The 22,144-nt window shown below is 40.3% G+C and overlaps 1 protein-coding gene across 1 annotated transcript in view; it reads left to right on the top strand.

Annotated features, from left to right (window-relative positions):
- Positions 1 to 655: 655 nt before the first annotated feature.
- CBFB (core-binding factor, beta subunit) overlaps positions 656 to 22,144 on the top strand; it is a gene marked incomplete at its 5' end in the record, with an annotated part of 35,378 nt that continues 13,889 nt past the window's right edge. The window contains 2 exons of the mRNA XM_008949485.1: positions 656 to 772; positions 18,135 to 18,251. Coding sequence (XP_008947733.1) covers positions 656 to 772; positions 18,135 to 18,251 — 234 coding nt within the window. The remainder of the gene's footprint in view (positions 773 to 18,134; positions 18,252 to 22,144) is intronic.

The raw sequence follows: 22,144 nt of genomic DNA, 5'->3' as shown, positions 1-22,144 counted from the left end.
TGCGGCTGAGAAGAATTCCTACGGTTGCCTGTTCCTACCGACACAGCATCTGCCCGTTGGAATTTCAGCAGTGTCTTCATGTGGCAAGAGGACTTAATCCTGTGAAGTTTAATTGAGCTGTGTATTGATGCCGCTTGCCCGTAGACGATAAAAGAGGAATATTTACATTTCAGTTCCGATAAGTGTTTATCTGAGTACAAGTAGATTGTGAAAGGAAACAAGCCCTTTACTTTAAAAAAAAATTGTCCCTAGTAACAGGTCTTGGCAGTTCATTTTCCTTCAGCAGTAATTTTTAGAGATAGGCAAGCTCTTTAAAAAGCAGGGGCAAATTTTACTGTTGCAGATGCTCAGTCAGCGCAGAGAATCCAGACGGAACTGAAAGGACAGATTCTAATGTCAGCAAAACTGATTTGAAAGAAGTATTGATTCCATGTTGTATTTTATATCCGAAGCAGCCAATGGCAAATGTTGTCAAAATGGAATCAGATGTTTGTAACTTAATACTTAAGAAAAATGATGAGTGCATGTTTTTGACTTTAAGTATTCTCTGTGCTGCCTGGCTTAAGACATAAACTGATGTAAAAATAAATGACTGCCTGCATAATTTATGTAATGTCTTGCTCCCTGATCCTGTTTGTATTGATTTTTCTAAAAGGCTTTTGTGGCCACAGGAACCAATCTGTCTCTCCAGTTTTTTCCGGCCAGCTGGCAGGGGGAGCAGCGGCAGACGCCGACCCGGGAATATGTCGACTTTGAAAGAGAAGGAGGCAAGGTAAGAAGGAAGGTGTTGAGACTGGAAGCAGTTACGTTGTGCTTACCGTCTGACAAGCCTGGACTGCCCACCTGATGCAGAATCACCAATATTTCACATCTTGGTGTATGTAGGTAGTCACATGAGTACCTCTGAAACCTGGCTGGATAAATTCTGGTGTTTGTTTTAAAGCGTGTTAGTATTTCTGGAGGGAAACTTGTGGAGGCTTTTTACTATTTTGAAGAAGGGAATTTTATTTCTCTTGTCACACTGTGATAAAATTTTGGGGACCAGTGTAAATTTGGTGTTGAATAGGTTCGAAAACGGTTTAGAAATTAGACTTGGCCAATGGATTGTGTGGCAAGAGTAACGAAAAATTCCACTTTCAGGAAGAGTCCTCCTTCGGTCTTAGATTGCCAGTTGTTAGAGCAAGCAACATGCATGGGGGAATGAAGCTTCTTTTCTCAGTTTTCACCATGAGCTATAATACAGAAGCAGCATCACTTTTGGAATTGATTTCTGAATTTTTTTTTTTTTTTTTTTTCTGAGTTGGTTGTTTCATAGACTGATCTCAAAAGCTAAATTCCCTAATGGCAGTGATGGTTACTGTGAAGCTGCATAAGATGTAAAGTTGAAAACTTGCTTCGTCCCATCAGAATAAAGTGACTGAAATCACTTACAGCTGGTTTTGTTTTACAGGAAAAACATACCTTTAAAATGTAGCCGCCACCTCTTATCTATGCTGCTGTAGGTGCTTTGGGACTGATCCAAAGATCACTGGAGATTTTCTGCAGACCTCAGTAGGTTTGGACCAGCACTTAAGCCCTTGTAGCCTGTTTCAGGCTAATTTCTGTATGATTTTTTGACTTCAAAGATTTTTAATAGACTACAAAAGTCTTCCTTTGGCTAAAATCTTTCACCCGTGCTTGTAACAAGTAACAGCTAGTGCTACCAAACCGACCAGGCTGGAGGAAATGCTCAAAGCATGTTCAGCTTTAATGGTATATTGGGTCTTCTAAAAGTTTCTGGGTGGAAGGTAAATATTTCCTATGGTGGGAAAACTTGACTGGAAGAGGAAAAAATTCCTGAGGGCAGATACGGTATTTGGAATTCAAGTTAATGAGGTTTTTTGGAAAAAAATTGTTTTCCATCTAGTCCTGCGAGGCTTGCACAAATTTGACAAACGGGGGAGAAGGAGTAAAGTTGGCTGTGCTGGATACTGACTGCTTTGCTAAGGAAACTGAATTGAATCTGGCTCTTATTGAAAAATATTGATTCTGGCTCACAATTGAATGAGGAATTTTTCTCGTAATGTGTAAGAAGACTGAAGTCTTTCTTCTTGCCAGTTCAAAACTAATTTTATTTACTCTTCTGATTTTTTTTAACTTTGTTTCCTCTGAATGGATTCTTAAAATACTGAGCTACTTCATCCATTTTCCTCTCTTGTCTTAATCATGTAAGAGGGTGGTAGATGTGCTGTGTGTTAAAATAGAACATGAGCCTCACTAATGAATGCCACTCCCTGTTTTATGTGTGTTTATAGTAAATTCTAGAGTGCTTCACTAAAATCTTTAGAAGAATTCATCTGAATTAAGCTAGAGGTAGACAAACTAATAAATGGGCATAGCGTTGTGCTCTGGTGTGAACAAATCACAAATCCATGGCTGTAATCAAACTTTGCTAGTGTGAATTGCATGGGAATGCAGGATTACTCTGCCTGGAATGAAACTTCTCTGGAAGTAAGCTTTAGCCTCACGAGAGGAGCAAACAGGATGGGAGAGCGTTTCTTACATTATCAACAGAAACAGTAAAATGCTCCTTGAGAAGCGTCTGAGATTTTCATCCTCTGTTAGATTTTTGGTGTTTGGTTTTATTAAGAACCTCTTTCGTAGACCTCAGCAGTCTCTTCACACCATGTGATTTTTGTAGCTCTGTGCAACATTATTTTATGGGCTTTGATTCTTGAGGCAGCGCATAATGTGTGTTTGTTCATCGCTGGCTTTAAGCCAGAGAGGCATGTTTTTAATTACATGAATAAAAAAAAGGCTATGGGGGGAGCTGTCAGTTAATTATTATTTTAGGCATTAGTTTGAGATCTAGAATGCAGATAAAGTTACTAATGCTAGAATATTTTTATTCAGGAATTCTGCTTCAGCGTTTGGCAGAGTGAATGATGGCCCAAAATAGTTGATCCAGAGTTGAAATGTCACCATAGTGCCTCAGCAGTTTTGTACATAGATCGACAAAGCTACCAACGTAGCATCTGCCAGAACTGCCTCTGAGGAAATTCCAGGCAGAGGAACACTCTTGTGTGAATGCATGTGAAAGTGGGGATTCTGTGAGCATCTACTTCATAGGCTCAAGGTTTTTCATTCTGATACTTCTTAACTGAGGGGATTTTCCGTGTGCTTAATTTGCCTTTTAATTTGATGTGTCATGTTCATAAAGGGTGGGTAGTCCTCTGGTGGTTACCCTGTCTTCCTTCATTGAAGCACTGAGTAGATAAGTGTTCACCTAGTATTTCTACTCATTTTAAACTCAAGCTTAAAGTTTTGGGGTGTGTTTTCTTCAGTTAGTTTAAAGATTCTGTCTTTGACCTGTAGCAAATTTAATCATGTGTTTGAGCAGTTTTCCAGGTTTGTCATAGCAAAAGTAGCATTACAAATAGGCCCTTAGATTGTAAAAATGATAGAACTTTGTATTTCATTGTGATTGTGGGATGTGTCAAATTCAGTATATGTTCTGTTTCTAGATACCCAAACGATACCAAGGCTTCCTGATCCCTTATGTTGTCAGCTAATGTCCAGTTTTGCTGTGTTTTTTGGTTTAAAGAGTACATGAATAGATATTGTTAAGAGATTCAGAGGCAAGCAATGTAGTACTGTGGTGTATGGTCTATAATCTCCCATCACTGAACCCTGAGATGAAATGGAGAGCTTTGCTTTCACCTTGGTTCTCTGGTATTTTTAATTACTTAGACTAGTTTTATTGTGCTTACTTTTTACTTGAGTTTTCTACTGATACGAGATAAACTTCAGTCTAAACTCTGCGTGTGGATTTCACTGCTTCTTAATGTTTAATTTTTTTGAAGGTTCCCTTTGTTTTCTTGAGAACTGTGATCAACTTTCCTTGCACGATTCATTTTGTATACTTCTTAGAGCAAGGTGAAACATCCCCAGATTTCACTTGTTATTTGAGATGTTTGTATAGCTCTAGGTCTTTCTTACCTTGAAAGAAGATGAGCTCTGAGATACTTTTTTTTTTCTGTTTAACTAGCAGTTGCTACACGGATGGAGTGTGTGAAGTTGTTTTACTTCCCCTCCCCTTTATAAAGCTTTTCTCCATCTCGCTTCTGAGGCAGCTGAACTTCCTGTCTGCTGTGTGGCGGCAGCTCCTCGTAAACCAGAGTCTTCAGCACGGGCTTATTTCAATAGAGAACACTATGAACTCTGCAGCTCTGGAGGAAAGCACTTCAGACGTGATTTAAATTGATTCAGAGTGCCTGCTGTGCCACATGTGTGGTTTAGCTAGGAGTTCTACTCACTAGACTATGAACTTTGTTCTAGCTGTAACTAAAGATTACCAGACTTCAGGTTTCTTCCTGAAGATGCTGAGTTTCTACTCGTGCAGTCTTTTGTTGTAATTACAAAGTTTTATTTGGCTCCAAGTTGATGTTAAGCACTTGGATAAATCTGAAAAACTGAAAACCCCTGTTGGGCTGCAGACATGACAGCAGTTAGAGAAACATATTGAGAAAGAAAGGTGCTGCATTTGAATTAAAGCTGTATTTAAATGGCAGCCAACAGCACCAGTTTTCCACCTGTCCTCTTTTCTCACTAGAGGTTTGATAGATAGGGCTTGTCCCCAAATCAACTTTTCTGACTTGAGCAATAGAATTTCATGGGTTATTGGGATGGTGTAATGACTGCTCCATTTTCTGGGCAAATGCAATTTCCAGTCAAACACAGGATCACAGTGTACCCAGTGGAATTTGCTTGCAAAGTGAAGGCTTTCCAAGATATGAAATATCTGAATATTTGTGCTAACCTGTGTTAAATCACAAGTTTTCCTTTCTCTGGTGCCTGCCACTTTTTGAAGAGTTTAGATGAAACATTAAGTCATTCAAACCAAGTTGGAGTAGCAGCTTTATTTTTTTTCTTTATTTAGGTATGTTTACTTCTAAAAAAACAATAAGGGTGTCTGGGGAACTGATTGTTTCAGCTCTCATTTTATGCTCACTACAGTGCTAAAGAGCCATATTCCTTCAGTTCCTATTTCTTCAGTCTAGCAGCATTTGTGGTTTTTGTATTGTCACCACCTAAAATGTTCTCACAGTCAGCAGTGACTTGTTATGTGTTCCCTGCAATCCACTGAGTCTCTGGACAAAAAGGATTTGAGTTTAATTTTTTTTCTAGATCAGTGGAAAGAACATCTGATGTTAGGGATTTAGAAAAAAAAAAAAATAATCCTAGAGCCATAGTATTAATTGAAGATCATACTGTGGTTTGCCACCACATAGGGCAAACTATCTCAGGCCATGAGATGCATGTGGTCTTCAGAGTTACCAAGACTTCCTCCTTTTACTTGTCTGTAGTAATTTAATGCTCCTTCAAATTATTGTGAAGGTCTCTAAAGCACTTCAAGAGACAGTGCTACAACCCTGAGGAGTTTGGCATCACCTAACAGTATGTGCATGGTGGAGGTATATGGGCATGGGATGTGACATCATTAGAAAAATGGCAAGTGTCAACCTGGAAGAGTATCTTGGCATTCTTTGTGGATCATCTTGTAATATGTGAGGACAGTTTGTTACCCAGGAAGTGTGCTGCTCATCAGTGCTTTCTCCTGCAGAGCAGTCTTGTTGCTTCGAGATCCCTTTGTGCTAGCAGAATGACACAGGATTCCTCTTCTGGCTGAGTTTCAGCTTACTTCAGGGATGTGGAGCAGGGAAGATCTGACTGGTGCCTGTCCTCAGAGGTGATGCTTTTCCTAAGCAGCCTTAAACAACTGTTCATCCTCCTGCAGGGGTCTACCTGGTGACCTGAAAAATATTGTGATAATTGGAGAGATTCTTCTGTGAGGAGCAGCCAGTGGTCAGTGAGGGCACATGAGCTGCTGAACTCTGAGGCCCTTCAGGGTGCTTTTGCCTCCTTCAGCCAAGGGAAGTGGTGTTGCCCTGATGAAGCCCACATCACTGTTGCTATTCCTTTTTTATCTTTCTCAGGCTTCTTCTGTAAGCTTTAAAGAAGAAAGTCAGTGTGCGGTTGTTCTGAAGGCAGATAAGTGGGTTTGGTGGGGTACCCAGTTTGCGCCCAGCCTGGTTCAACAGCTTCTTTCTTCCATGCAGTTGTGTGGTGGGAGTCCTGCAAAGGCTTGGTGAATGAGAAGCAGCATCTCTGGAACACTTGACGAGGGCTTTGATGTCCTGATGAAATATCTCTGGTTGGTAGCTGAGGGGTAGCTTGACGAATGAAGTCCTGGATGGTCCTTCTGATCAGTTTTCCTCTAGGATCATCTATATGGTTTGGCTTACAGATGAGTTTTCTAGAGAAGCTTGTGATTCTCTGGGCAGCCTGATCTAGTAGGAGGTGTCCCTGCTCATGGCAGAGGGGTTGGAACTGGGGGATCCTTGTGGTCCCTTCCAACCCTGACAGATTCTGATCTGTTTTAGCAGAGGACTTTAGAGCCCTAATGGCTCAATGGTTGGACTTGATGATCTTGGAGGTCCCTTCCAACCTAAAGGATTCTATGATTCTATGATTCTAGGTTTTGTTGCTGTTTGTTCTTGAGTAATTTATTTAACTGAGACTCCTCCATTTTTTTTTTTTTTCCTTTTGTTGCCAGAATCATCATTTCTTTGTTCATGCTCTTACACTATTTTTGCTTTAGAGGAAAGTGAAACTTTTTCTTGTTTTTCCTGGATGTTTGAGGTGTTCTTCATCATGACCTGCTATTGCACAGAGGAGAGCTATTTAAATGGAGTTTCAGTTGAAGCCAGGTAGTCATAGCATATCTTTGCTTACTCACTTTGCCTCAAAATTGGGAGGTGCTTCTATCTGCATCCACTTTATACGCTGTTAACAGTTAGGAACTTGGATTTGGGGCAGAGAAATCTTGAGAGCTGATAGCTTGTCAGGTACATGTTGTCCTGGGCTGGCAAGCCGTGGCTGGCTGAGGTTTGGCCAGTTGTTCCTGCAGAGTGATTTATCACAGGGTGCCCTCCGCTGCTAGAGCATGAGTCACACCAGGCATCTCTCATGTGACAAGTATCCACAGCCTTCTCATCCTCCTGATAATTCTGTTGCTGCACGTCCAGAGGGATGAAGGGTGATGCCATTTTTGCACCCATTAGGCGTTGTACAGGTAAGACTTCAAATTTAGTCATACCATCATCCTGAAGTTCCCTAGAAGAGGAACAGCACCAGAGCTAGTGAGCTAAGTTTTGCATTTGGGAAGCAGCTTACATATGAGGACAGACGAGTGCTGTGTGGATAAAAGCAGTACTTGAGACTTCTGCAGCATAGATACTGGAAGAAATCCAGACATTTGTTGAATCCTCTTGTTTGCATAATCAGTCTCCACTTACTAAGCAAAATTGTTAACATTATGCTTCTCTGCTCTTCTTACAAATGAATGAGAAAAGGAAGAGCATCACTGTTGAGGATGTCTGTTTCTTCATGAAAATCACTTAATACTTCAAGTTAAAAAGAAAAAAAAAAAAGAGAAAATTAATAAGATGATGAAGCATTTGCTACAAGAAACTAATTTTTCTGAAAGTTACTGAAATGTTTCTTCAAGCTTTATTGTCCAAAGCACAAGTAACAAAATGAGCTAATTAGCTTGCATAATTGTGTATCTGATGTTTAACATGTTGGCCTGGTGAAATATGCACTGGGACAATAATATGAAGGGGGGGAAAAAAATGAGGACTCTTGCACAAGACTGCTATTCCAAGAGGATGAGTGCTAATGAAAGCATTGTTTTTGGGGGTGTAGGTGATGCTGCAGATGTTTTGTCGATGCAGGGAGTCCATATGCTCTGTTACAGTAATATTTAGGCTTGGATATGAGATACCAGTTGTAGCTTTTTGAGGACTCTTTGCAGAACTTCTGCCTTCTTTCTGTGCGTAAGATGCTTTGCTTTGTTGCAGACAGGAGCTCTGTGTTGTGGAAATTCTGGGTGTGCAGCTTGTTTTATCTGTTCATCCCAGTGTAAACAGAGATCATAAAACCTACAGAAGGTGACAGGAAGAGTTCATAGAATCACAGAATGGTTTGGGTTGAAAGGGACCTTAAAGACTATCTAGTTCCAACCGCCCCACCATGGGCAGGAATACCTCCCATTCGATCAAGTTGCTCAGAGCCCCATCCAGTCTGGCCTTGAACAGCTCCAGTGTTGAAGCATCCACAACTTCCCTGGGCAACCTGTGCCAGTGTCTCACCACCCTCAGAGTGAAGAACTTCTAAGAGTTCTCAAACCTAGCATGATTTTGAGACTAAGTCATGAAACTTTAAATTTTTCTATCGAAATGCGGTGACGAAGGACAAAGTGTTATCTGTCACATGTTTCAGGTACTGCCAGGTGTGAAATCTAGGGCAGAAAGCAGCTCTGGAACACTTGGTGAGGACTTTGTCATGACGAAATATCATGTTGGCATTGAGGGGAGTAGCCAGCATTGTTAGACAAAACAGGTCAGAGGTGACAAATTTTTAGCTGCTTTTCAGCCAATATGTTCCTTTAAAAAAATCTAAATAGATTAAAAAATGGGAAAAGCTTACGTTCTTCAGTAGAGACAATATTGGATTTTTTTTTTGAAACTAATAAATGCCTAAAGAATGCTTAAGAATAGGAGAGCAGGAAGGCATCTAGACAAAGCAACTATAGTAGTGTATTTTTCTCATGCCACTAAAGAGCATTTGGGAATTTCTTTATAAAGCTTGGATGGTTTGCTGTGTTTATTTATTTAAAAAAAATAATAGAGGGAAGGCAAACTTTGACTTGGCTGGAGGGGCAGTTGGCAATCACCTTGTGTCCAGATGCCTCCAAGTAGGGGAATCGGAGTCCAGTGCCCTGCAATGTGATTGCACAAGCTGGTAGCTGGTGGGTTTTCACTGTAGAAAACTGTCAGGAGTTTAGGCATGGCAAACCAGAAAGCTGATGTTTCTAATGCATTCAGAAGGTCTTACTTCACTGTTCATGAAATGTACAGAAGATACTTTCCTGACAAAGCATTTAGAGCAGCAGTATCAATTTTTTAAGCTCTATTCTGATATCTGGGACTCGAGAATCAGACTTTAGAAATATAGCTCGTTTCAACTGTAAATTTTTTGAACTTCAAGAAAATTACTCAGTGTTTTATATAAAAAAAGAAGTGCATAAGAATTTAAATCCTTTCCTCTCTCTGCAGATCTTAGTATTGGTTCTGTCCTTTCATGGTCTTGTGCTGGAAGAATTCTTGTTGCATTTTGGCTAGCCAAAGCTGTATTCATATTATTCACCATCTTTATAACTGTGTTGATTTTTTTTTTTTTTTCCAAGATTTTTCTGTTTGGAGAACTTAGTATTAAACATATATCTGCATGTGCCAATTAAAGAAAATTCCCAGCCATTGCTGATGATTTTTCTCTGCAGAATTTGATAGTTTCCTACAGAATATCTACAACACTGGAATTTTATTTGGTGATGAAAGCTATGTAGTTGTGATATACAAAAGACAAAAAAAAATAAATTACTAACTTCCATTATTTTAAGGTGTGACACAGCATTACTTGCTGAATAAATGTTCACGTGGTTTTTCTGACTTGAATCTTGCTTAAGGGGGAAGGGTGAGGCTGTCAAAGTGCTCAAGAACATAGTGAAAGCAAACATCTGCTCTGGTCAGTTCCTGGATGATTTTTATTAGCTGCTTGCCCGTGTCAAAATCAGATATCTTCTAATTGAGTATACTTGCATTACACATTTCAAATTTTCACTTGAAAAACACAGGTTTAATAGGCTATTTATCTGCCCACAGGTAGTGTGGTGTGTAAATGATGGGGTTTAGATAAACCTCTATTTCTAACCCTCTCTTGGAGTTTAATATTCTACTTTTTGCTCTGTTGTTTTCCAAAAGCTTGAAAAGAACTAAACCAATTCTGAAATTTCCATGTGGAAAATATATTCTGTCTACATGGCAGAAAGCAGATTATGTCCCTGTTGTTTACCCTCACAAAACCAGTTTAACTTTGTCAGGGACAGGCACCCATGCTTGCAGCAGCAGTCTCCTAGCAGTATTTTTTCTGCAAAATGATTATCCTTTTAAAAAGTTGCAAGAAAAACTTGGTCTTTTTCAGTGCTTTCTGTTTTGGGAGAGGTGGTTTTAAAATCCAGCCGTCTTTCTCGTGTAGGATCTCGTGGTAAAGATGTATTGATAAAAGACCCTGGAAGGTTTTACAGGGGGAAATCCCAGTGTGTATTTGCCTTTCAGATGATCCTTATATTCTGCTCATTGCAGTTGTGTCGATTCTTAGCTCCAAGGCAAATGGAGTGAACCTGAGCACCAGACACATTTCAAGTTGGGAGCCATAAGAGATTTTTGTAGCGACGCTGCATAAACAAGAAGCCACCTATTTTCTGCTTTGTATTGGTATTTTTTACTCATTTTGATCAATTGTAGCATATGTTTCCTGCTCAGTCCAACAATCCCAGTATTCTGGAATGATGAACTGTGTCTGGAGACTTATTTGTTATTAAATGATGAGTGGGATTCCTGTGCAGTAGCATTTTTAGTGTTTTTCTCTGCCAGCTTTGAAGCCTAGAGTACTGACCAGTGATTTTAATAAAGGAATAAAACCCTGTAGTCTCTACAGATTTTTAATTGCATTTGTTCTGACATCCTTAACACTTCAGATCTGTTCTTAGTTATAGACTTCTTTTTAGTTCACGGAAAAAGTAAGCTGCATAATTTAAGGGAACACTGACCTGCTTTCAAAAAGGAGTCAGGGTTACATAGTTGAGGTAATGACAGAAAAAAACTGACAACCGCCAACAACCAAAACCTGTAAAAGTAACGGGTTTTCTGAAAGTCAATTCTAAGTTCTGTCTCTCCAGTAGAGTAAGGAGACTTCTGCTATTCTTTTGGGTTTTGGTATTTTAGAAACCAAACCAGAAGCCCTCGCTGTACTATTTCAGTAATATAGAGAGAGGTGGTTGAGAGAGGATTTGTCATGGCTCTGATAGTGCTTACAAAGACAGTTTTAACATGAGGCCATACATGGATACTTTTACTACATAGAACTGTGAAAGTGGGTTGTGTTGCATCTGAGTTTTATCCAGATGGGCATTTTCTGAAACTTTAGTGATATTTGTAATAAAAACAGGTGACTTATGTAAGCATGCTTAAAAACTGGATGAAGTACATAATACCAGACAATCGGGTTTTGTTATGAAGTTGAAAATTTTAACAAGTGTTTTCTTGGTTTTTCTAGTTGTGAATTGGAGTGGGAATACACCAAGGGAATTCTATCATTTGTTATCCAAACACCTTCTGCTGTAATTAGAGAGCTTAAACAGTTTCTTGTTCTTGAATGGAACTCACTCCAGATGGTTTTTGAGATTCCCTCCCCAGCTGTGAAATGCCTTAAAATATTTCAAGCTGTATCTTGACTCCCCTTTGACATTATAAAATTTATAATGTATAAATTTATAGGTTTCCATAGGGAGGGGGAATGCATCTGAGAGTCTAAAACTTAAATTTAAAAAATAAATTCCTCTGACTCCATAGCATGGCAAGTGCAGTGTTTTGATAAGGGCCAGACTGAATTAAAAACCTGAGAAGTTAAATCACAGTTGCAGCTTCATTAATTGACTTCAAGCAGAAGTACACAAAAGCAGAATGAACCAGGGATGTATTGCTCTAAAAGGGGGGAAATACAGAAGTTTAAAAATCTTTAACAACGGTTTTAACTGCTTTTATACAACAAATCTCTGGAAATAAGAGTTAAAGTAGTTAGCCCTGCGCTCGGCTGTTTTTACTTGTTAAAATTCTAGTGCAGGCTGTTAGAAGTTCTTGGGATATTTTGTATTTCAGCAAATTCTTTTCTTGAAGATATTTTTTCCTTGCCAGTGGATTTGTATTTCTACTGCTTTTTGTAATCTTAAAACATTGTGGTATGAAAGACTGCATTTAGAACTTCTATTTTCCCTTTTTTTTTTTTTTTTCTAAGCATAACAGTCTAGATGGAGACTCTTAGCAAGCATACTGCTTTGCTGGTAGTTCTGGGCTTGCTTGAGGAGTCGACCTTTGTCATAGCTGATGAAATAGAGTAACCCTGTTTCATTTTGAATGTTAAACTTTATTTCCAAAAATTCTTCTGGAGTTCTCTAAACCCTAACGCCTGAGTGGTTGGTTTTTGGTCTCTTCCTGTTGGGTTTTTCAGTGGGCGTTAGGGTGTGTGAAGGTAACGTAGAGGAAAGAAGAAAACTAAACAGTTGAAGTGGGCTTTTTCCAAAGGCTGTTTTGTGCACTATACAAGATGTGTTCATTCCTGATCTTACCAGCCTCTCTTCACATTATTTACATCGTGTAAGTTGCAAGTGAGGTGTCTGAGGAGGAGCTGTAGGAGCAGGTCCTGGTGCCACCCTGCTCCTCCGGCCAGCCCCATCCCAGAGGTCTCCCTGTGTGAGCCAGCGAGTGCCTGTCGGCCGTGCTGACAAATGATTGTGACATAGGTGCCACTCTTGAGAAACCTAGACCTGTATTCATCTTGAAAGCCACAGCTGGGTCATCCATGTGCAACTGTTGAGGAAAGATTCTTGTGTTGTCAGGAAGTGTCACTTCCTTTGCGTTTTTACAGAGTAGGGTAAGCTTTAAATTTTAACAAAACCTCATTTTCGTGTAGTGTAGCTTTGAAAATAACTTTGAAAACATTTTAGTGTTTAAAGGAAGAACTATAATATGCTTTGAGGCATGAGACAGAAGGATTGATCTGAATTTGTAGTTGTGTGTCTATTGTAAGGTGAAGAACACTAAGAGTTCTTTCACTGATAGTGACTTTCTGAATGAGATTCTTTTCAACTGCTTCTGCTTACTGTCACATTCCCAGTTAAAACTGTTACAAAGGATTTGTTTCACAATTAAACTTACAAAATCTGATAAATGGTGTAAACTCTGTCCCTGACTTTGGTTGGTTTTGTTAGTTTCTTTTAAAAGGAGTGATCAATATGTAGGAGTGTAGTCTGAAGCCTTGTGTGGAGTTGGCAGCTTTTGCTCTAGCTTCAGTTGGTGTCAGGCTGCTGAAGGTACTGTTCTGTTTTGTTCCCTCCAAAATTAAGGATTTTGGCGTCTAAGTTCTTTTGCAAAGTTTTAGAAAAGCTTTTTTATTTTGGCGTTCCATGCTCTGCCCCCTTTTTGAAACTCAGACCAGCACCAGCAACCCTTCTCTGATGATGATGTGGAAGCAAGTTGTGGAATTCAGGGACGGAGGGAACTGACTCAACTTCATGTTTCAGAACGTTGTGCCAAATGTGTCTGGGAGGACCACCACATTTCATTTATGAAAATGTATATGTATGCCTTTAGGATTTCTGTGAAAGAGGTTTAACATCTTTCTGACTCGGAATAGATGTTTATAGCTGCTTCTTTCTTAATGGTCAGTGCTTCATACATGAAGTCACTGGGGAGATTGCTCTTTAAATATTTAAAAGTGGGGTATGATTCAGGGGAAGGTGGGATCAAAATTGGGGTGGATGTACTTGGCTCAGCCAAGAGAGGCAGCTGGTGTGAGCAGTTGTGAATGGGCAGATGTGTGTGTGTGATGAGGCAGAGTGTGAGTCAGGACTGAGCCTCTGCTCAAAGAATGCCTTTTGCTCCAGTGTGCTGGGAAAATAAAAGCAGAAAGGGGGCCCTGGTGTTTCCTGGGGGGTGAAGCTGGTCTCCTGAGTGGTGGTGGCTGTTGGGAGTGTGCTGATTCACTAGTCAGTGGGTGGTGAGAGCTCTGTGTAAGCTCTGGGGGAGGAAGCAGCTTGGTTGCTTTAGGGAGAAGGAGCATTTTCAGTAACTGCAGGATGTGTGGATGGAGTGTACAGATAGCATATCAGCAGCACATCAGGTAAATGTCCTGGCCTGCCGAGATAAGGATTTACTAGAGGACTAAAATAGGATGTGAAACCGAGGTTTTGAGTCCTGTACTCAAGTAACGCAGCTTTTTAAAGTCACTGAGAGTTGGCCTCTGTTTGCTTCACTGCATTCAAATCAGGTTGGGTATAGAACACTGGTGTTCCGGGAGCCACATCCCTGCCTGTTTTTAACAACAAAGCAAACTCCCAGTTAGTCTGATTGGAGGAGAGGGTGGTTCATTTAAATGCAGATGAAAAGAAATAACAGATTAGTGGAAAGAGTACAAAGGGAAGGTTCGACACCTGTGTGTTGAAGGTGTGGCACAGAGGTCTCTGAGATCAAACCAACTGGTAGGCTGGGAAAGCACAAATGCAGCTCAACAACTTAGAACCTGATGTATTTATGCAGCACCTTCTCAAGCTCACGTGTTTGTGGGGCTGTTCATCCTCCATCCAGATAATCTGCCAGCAGATAAGAGCGTTTACTTGTGCTAGTTGTGCAGTCAGCAAGCAGAAGATTTGTTGAAGGCTAAAAGCCTGTTTCCAATGTAAAAACGTGTCTACTTTCCTCCTTTTAGAAATTCTAATGCTGCTTTTGATTTGTAGTGGGAATTTGAAATGTAAGGCATAGTTTGAGGTGAAATGAACGTTTTCTATGCAGCCACCTGAACAAAAACTCATCTGGTATAGGCTAGTTAAAATGACAGATTTTACTTCATGACAGTTTGCCTAGGTCTCAAAATCTAACAAACTTATTAGATTTCACTGTGCCAGTGTGTGGAAAACGAGTGTGCAGAATGAAGGAGAGCTCACTCTCCTCCTTCAGCATGTGTATGAAGATGCTTCACTTAATTAACAACTGTCTGCTGTCACTGTCAGAGAAGCTGTACCTTTTGGTTTACAGGATGGCCTGTACCCCTGTATAATAAACTTTTCCTCTTACATGTCCCTATAATGGTGTTTCTTCAAGTAGCATTAAATTAATCTACCAAAAATGAAATTGCCTTGCTTCCAACCCTCCCTCTTCCTGCTGCTCTCCGCCACTTTTCACCCAAGTGTCCGAGTTTCACGAGACTGAATTCCAGATATTAATATGAAAAGCACACAGAGATGTGGGGAGGATTTATAAAATTATATAAATGCATTTAATCTGGACTTGGCAACAAAACCATGAAAGAGTTATTTTAATAGATCCATCTTTTAATCTGCTTTTAATCATATTGTAATATTAATATTACAATAATAGTAATATTAAGGGGGGAAGTTGGCGTCTTTATAGAAACAACGTGGCTTTTGCCTTTGCTCTCTGACTGAAGGCAACTTTCAGAATAGAATTATGGAAGTTCTTAAAAGACAGCTTTGTACTGGCTTTTGAGGTGCAGTGACAGCTCATGTGCTCATAGACAAGAGAAGTAATTTATTAATATTTCTGTTAAGTTTGGAAATTGAAAGGGAACCAGCATGGCTTTAACTGAAAAAAAAAAAAAAAAGGAAATACGTGGTTAAACAGTTTTGGCTACTGTCTTAAGTGGTTTCCATTGTCCAGAAAGAGAAGAGGAGGTGGGAAAGGAGTCTTAAAATCCTTTCAGAGGTGAAAAAAATGTTCATTATCTGAGTTTTGATGGCATACTGAGTGCAGTGGGGCTGTGATTTGGGAGCAGGGGCAGAGTGCTCTTATCTCCGGAGGTCAGGCTGCGTGCCAGCAGTGCACGAGGAGCTTAGGGCAGGCAGTCAGCACCAGGAGTCCCAGCGGCTGTGGTGGCAGCTGCTTTCTCTTTTCCCCTCTGACTTCTGAAGAATTTCCAGCATTGTTCAGGCTTCCAGGTGACACCTAAGGCATTGAATTTGAAGTCCTGAGCCCTCGGCAGCTGTATCTTGGCTACCATCTGTTTGCACCGAGCTGGGAAGTTTGCATATAATGCACCAGCAGCTGTGGTGACCACGGCAGTTGGACAGCTACTGAAACAAGGCAGGTAGTGGCCACATAATATTCTTTGTCAGAGCAAGAAAAAAATATTCTCCTTCTGGACAACTTAAAAAGCTAGATTTTGTCATCTGTGGGAAGTCCTCTGTAACTTTTGATGTCCCAGGCTTTTGTTGTGGGCCAGAAGGTTAAGGGGGTGGCTAGGTGAAAGGTAAACCTCAAATGGAGAACAGCAAAGTGCTTGTTGGCTTCTGCAAAAAGCAACTTTTTAAGTAGTGTTAAAGTAGTGTTAGAGTACAGACTTTTTTGTCTTCACAGTTGGGGTATATTGCTTTTTTTCTCTTTTGAATTATTCTGCTGCCTTTTTAGAATCAAGTTTGTTCTCTTCTAATAGCCTCTCTAAGTGTCTTTCACTTCTGAACTAATTAAAGATGTCTGTTACATTGATGGTGTTTCGTTTACTTCTTGTGAGATGGATGAATATGGGCTGCTGGAAGGGAGTGATGTTATATTGATGTTACTTTCTGTAGGTTTAAAATGATTAACCATGAAATGAGGGCTGTGGGAGGTGGTTTCCTGGTAGTCCAGGTCTTACTCACGCTTGTTCTGATGATTCTGCTCGTAAAGGGCTGTTGGCCGGTAGACCTGCAGCCTGCATGGCATGCTAGCATCACAGACGACATGGGGTGATGACTTGTGACTGTGAATACAGGGACAAAAAAACAGCCTGTGCTCTTCTTGGTGTAGATCCTGCCCTAGGAGAGCTGCTACGAAGATGATGTACTTGAACTAACCTGGATTTCTTCATTATTGAGCTGTGTGTTGTAGTAATTAAAACTCACAGGGTATGTCACCTCATGCTGGGGTGCGATACGTGGTAAAAACCAAACTCAGAGCACAAATGCATATTTTCTTTGGTGAATGCTTGCTTGCCGGTTGGTTTCATGTTAGTTGTTCCCTTTTTTCCACTCATGGATTGCCTTTCACGTTGTTCAGTGTTTAGTTTTGTCAGGAGACCCTTTTTCCAAAGGGAGGCTAACCTGCGTTCTGTAGCCCTTGTATCTCTAAGCCTTTTCTTCTGTTTGGGTGACCTTAGCTGGTAAGTGTGGAACTGAGCAAGCAGGCACTGGAGGGGTGCTTTGAAACGTGCTATAGCTCTAAACATAATTACTCTTTGATGGGGATTTGCTAGAAGATGAATGTAGAACTATTAGAGGAGGAGGCACAGCGTGGAAATTCCCATGCATAGCTGGGCTGCTCCTGAAGCCTGAAAAGGCTGGGCAGGGCTTTGGATGTCGAGGCACCTTCTGAATCTGAGGCTGGTGCAGACCTGTGTGCATGGTTTGCCTCTCTGGCAATTCAGCATGGACAAACTTCTGTTCCATGAGGGGTTTTGACTTGCCAAGTAGGCTAAAATGACTACTGAAGGTGGATTTTTTCTTTACAATTTAGGTGATTTTACTGTGTTTGTTTCTTCCCCCCCGCCCTCCCTCCGGACTGATGTAATTAAATACAGTGTCCAACTCATTTAGTATTGTATATGCTTCTTCTAAAATTTCCCGTGTGGAGATTAATCTCTGGCCTTTAGAAGGGAAAACAGTTTTGCCTTAAATCACTGTATCATCTGCCTTTTTCTAGAAGCAGGGCCTTAAGCTCATGCATTAGTCCTTGCTGCTAGCTGAAGGTGGAAGCATTGTGCATGGTGGTGCTGCTCCAGATGGGCTTTGATTGTTTGCTGTTGTTTCTAGCATTTGTGAAAGACTTTTCCAAAGAATTGACACAGGAAGACTTTATTTTTAGCATGGGGGGGTGTGTGTGTATATATATATAGTATGTTTAACTGAACTCTGACTAGTTTGTAAATTTGAGGAGGACTAAAACTGGTGCTTGTTCTCTGTTGAAGGAGCTCATGTATTGGGGTAAAATAGAATGCTTCTTGGGAGGGAGTAGGAGAGCATGTGTTTGTTTAATCGTCTAAATGTGCTGTAGAGGATCGTCCCTGGCTGGCAACATGCCGCATTCTTTGTGACATGAAGGTAAGCTGACAAGAAAAACAGTTCCTTTAACTGAAAGCAGTAACAGAACTCTAACCAAATCCTGGTGCCCACCAGTTTATAAAATGAGAACATGGCTTAAATTCATTCCATCCAGTACAGTAGGCAGAAGTTAACAGCACTCGCTTGATTAAAACGAGTTCTTGGAAAGGAGTCAGGAGAAGCTGCTAAGTGGAATCTCATGTTACCAGTTGGTTTGGATGTTCTTCTAAGAATACATATAGAAACTTCCTGCCTTGCTGTTTTCATTGTGCAGGCACGTGTGTCAACGCTTTCAGATTCATAGCATGTGTGTCTGCTTTGATTTCAGGTGTACTTGAAGGCACCTATGATTCTCAATGGTGTCTGTGTAATCTGGAAAGGCTGGATAGATCTGCAGAGACTGGATGGTATGGGCTGCCTGGAGTTTGATGAAGAGAGAGCACAGGTAAGAGAGTCGGCCCACATGCCTTCAGACGTTTGCTTGTTCTCCTGGAAGGAAACGCGCAGTCAGGTAGCGGTCACACATTCTCATCTGCCTGTTCTCTGCCTTCAGGTACAAATTTCCAAGGAACCGTACAGTACGGAAGTTCAGAAATACATGGTTGTAGCTAAACTAGTGTTTTAATTAGATCAAAATATTAGGAGCTGGAATCATCTGCAATTTACAGCTTTGTGGGTGATTTAGCAGTGTGACGATATTACAGAATAGTAAATCTGAAAGTATTTGGAATGCTGTGGCTTTAACTTGTAACAATTTCACTGGCAAGTCTGTTTTAGCTGTTTACTTTAGAGTGGTTGGGGTTTTTTAAGTAGCTTTTTTTATTACACATGGAAAGGAGGATGAGTAGGGTTTTTTCATTTGTTCTCTAAGAGTGGTAGAATCTCAGCTCTGTTAGGGTGTAGCAGTTTTTGAGAACTTACTTTTTATCAACCTCCTTCCTACCACCAAAGTGACTGTCTAGTAGCTGAATCTTTGGAAGAGCACAAGAAATGAAGTAAACACAGAGGAGATTAATTTTTAAGTGCCCATCACATTTATAAAGTTCACTTATGCAGCTGTAGAGTTCCTTAATTTAGTCAGACTTGAGACAGATCTTGGCTTTTGTGATGTAGCTTGGTAACAAAGCCACTTAACTGATATTAAAACCCGCTGCTTGAAGTTTGTGTGGGCTTCCACGCAGATCACCTGTCTCTGCAGCAGACACTAAATGGGACTTAGCAACATCAGTTACCAGAATTTTGACTTACAGTCTGTATTTTGGGGTGAACTCAGCAGTTTATTCCTGTAGCTTGGTAATTTAAAAGTGTTGGAACTATATAAAGGCACAGTCCAAAGTGCTTCTGCGTTAAAGGTTTTGTTAAGTATGCAAAGAAAAGAAGAAGGGTGAGCAATTTCCTGCAGGCTTGTCTTTTTTCCTCCCCAAGTTCTACATGCAGATGATTCTTAATAACTGGCTCTGTACCTACATATAGCCATTTTCCCCCAACTTCTCTCTGAAGACTTCTTCTTTCACCCAAGACCATCAGTTTCCCGTAACTTTTCGGGGAAACTTGAGTAATTCACACAGAACCACCATTCAGTGTCTCCTAACTGGTAACTGTCTTTTTCATCTTGATAGCATAATAAAATTTGAGCTTTCTTTGTCTCCTTCCATTGTTCCCTTAAACTGGAGGATCCAAAGCAACTTGCTCCTGTGAATAGTTGAACTGGCTCTTGTGGCACTGGTGATTTCCTTTGTCTTGCTTTGTTCCTCCGTGTCTGTCATACATATGGAGGATTTTTGCAAAAACTTAATATTCACAAACTGTGTGCTTTTTCAAACTACCTTCACTTTCCCTTTGTGCCCTCTGGCAGTTGTGCAGTGGAACCGATTGAAGTAAAGATGCATTTTCTGCTGTGTGCCTCATTCTCAGCCCTCCCATCCTTGGGGTTTCCATTTTAGTCGTTCTACAGCCACAGTTGTTCACTACATAACAAATGGGAATATTCTGATTTCACCTAAGGACCAAGAGCACTCCTTCATTCCAGGCACACAGAAAGACCCCCCCAAGGACTGTGGAAGATAAACCCCAGGGATCTTGATCCATAACTGCTAAAATTTGATATGTAAGGTAGATATGATATGTAGGATAGGAGGTCTTTGTGTGCATGTGATGTATTCTCATTTTTCTTTTGCGAGGGGATACGTGCACCCTCTCAGGTGTCAGTGCTTGCTTGAGTGTTGAGTGCAGGGTGCTGAGCTGGAGGTGTTGCACAGTGTGGATCTACAGAGCTATGTTTGCACTCAGTTACTGGCACATCCTTTGTTTACAGTTTGCTCCTCAGTTATTACAAGGAAGTCATTGGTCATCTTACCTACTACAGTAGTAGTACCTAGGAGTTCTCAGTGTTGCAAGGCACTTCAGAGACACAGAAGTAGCTGCCCCTCTTGTATTTGTTAATATTATAAACACTGGGACAATCTTTTACATTCTGCAGTTTCCTTTTTCCTGTAGCTGTCAGTTTGCTTCCTTTTTTAAAAACTGTTTTAATGTTGCTAGTGGCAGTTGCCTGAACTGATGACTTTGCTCCCAAAATAACACAGGTGTCAGAATGTAGTGCCTCTGGATGAGTGGGGAGCTGTTTAAGCTTCTCCTCTGTTCGTTGCTCTGGGCTGGGGAGTTCTTACTTTGTTCTCATGTTGATATGGCTCCTATTTTGCTTATTCTTCTTTTTCCTACTAGATTGACACCAGGAGCACTTTTACTGATTAAAACTAAGATGGATAAATTATGTGGTCTCATACAGCCAAATTGGCTGGTTTATAATTATTAGAGCTAAGGGCCACCTGAAACAAGTTGGTTGAATTCTTTTTGTACAAGATACTGAGATGTTTGTTAATTTGTGTTCTAATGCATCACTGGGAATAGAGCAGAAATTTTTATTTTAACTTAAGAAAACAATGATGCTTTTTTCTCCCCATTTCTCAGACATTAGTAAAGCAACGTTTCAGCTGTCAACACGTGTTCCTTCTGGATGCCAACATGCTGATTCTTTTCATATGAATTTCTGATTTAGTTTCTTTTGGATATGACCATTTCTTTAAAATATTCTGGTTGTATGTTAGCTTTTTATTTCATGACCACTTTAAACGATGCTAACATGCAAAAATCTTTTATGGAAAGACCCTGCTTTCATTTAAGTCTGTTTTTAAAAAAAAAAAAAGTAGTAATGACATAGTTTTTGTGAATTTGCACTAAGGCAGCTTTTCTGTAGTCATCTGGGAGACGAGTTTATGTATTTTATCTCTGTCCTTCTGCATTATTGAGAACCAACTTCCTTTCCACTGCCTGACCTTGTTTCATATGCATTGCATGAGCATTAAGACCGCTATGAAAGGTCAAATTCTACTCTCAGAAATAGTGGGTAGTGTCAAAATGTTCTCTTATTGGCAGCTTTACACATTGCCTTTCGAGGCGGCTGCCTGGGGACCTGGCTGTGCACGGCTGCTGGCTGGCAGACGTGTGTATCTCGCCGTGAGGCCCCCAGGGATGCTCATCCACAGCACTTCACAAAGGAGCTTCGGGGTGCACGAGTGTGCCGGCGGCAAAAGAAGCCATTTAACATTCCCTCTGACCAGGGATGCTTTATCTTCAATTAAAAAATTCATACACTTAATCCCTTGGTATATTAAAATTGAGTTGGGCTCTCAACATGTTTGTGTCCTCTGACAGTCAAGGTTAGGATTTTCTGGGGTTTTTTGAAAATAAAACTATCAACTTGAAAATAACATTCATGTCTCTGTGGTAATTTTAAGCAGAGTTAACAGTAATTATAGCTGAGGAGTTTGAAGGAGGAAGAACCAATACAGTTGATCTCTTACTGTTTTGTGGAACCTCTTCAGACTTGACCCCTCCATTCTGAACATACTAAAATTCTGGTGGGGAACAGAGCCATTTCTTTTCATTCTGAGCAAAATACATGCTAAAATGTCTCTTTAAGAGAAATAGTTTGTACCCCAAATAATGGCTTGCATATTAATAACACTCAATTTAAAACCTCTTCTAACAGAAAACATTATTAAAAAGATTTTTTTGAGTAGTAATTTATTAAGTCTATTCCTGTGCATAAGCCATTGGTGAAAATAAGCAGGGATGCTGAAAATAAACAACGGGGCTGTTGAAATCCTATGGGTTTCCTCTGTGTTTTATGGTAACGTGTACAAATTAGAGGAGGAACAACTTCTGCTTTGCACTTTCTTATTGATCTGGATTTAAAGAAATGATCCGTAGGGATTACAAATGTTCCTAATGATGCATCTTCAGCAGCTTTTGATAAAATGGAGGATTTGTTTGGTT

This window comes from Merops nubicus, unplaced genomic scaffold (genome assembly GCF_000691845.1).
Source record: "Merops nubicus isolate BGI_N331 unplaced genomic scaffold, ASM69184v1 scaffold15531, whole genome shotgun sequence".
NCBI classification, from domain to species: Eukaryota; Metazoa; Chordata; class Aves; order Coraciiformes; family Meropidae; genus Merops; species Merops nubicus.
This window is presented reverse-complemented; position numbering and strand designations above follow the sequence as displayed.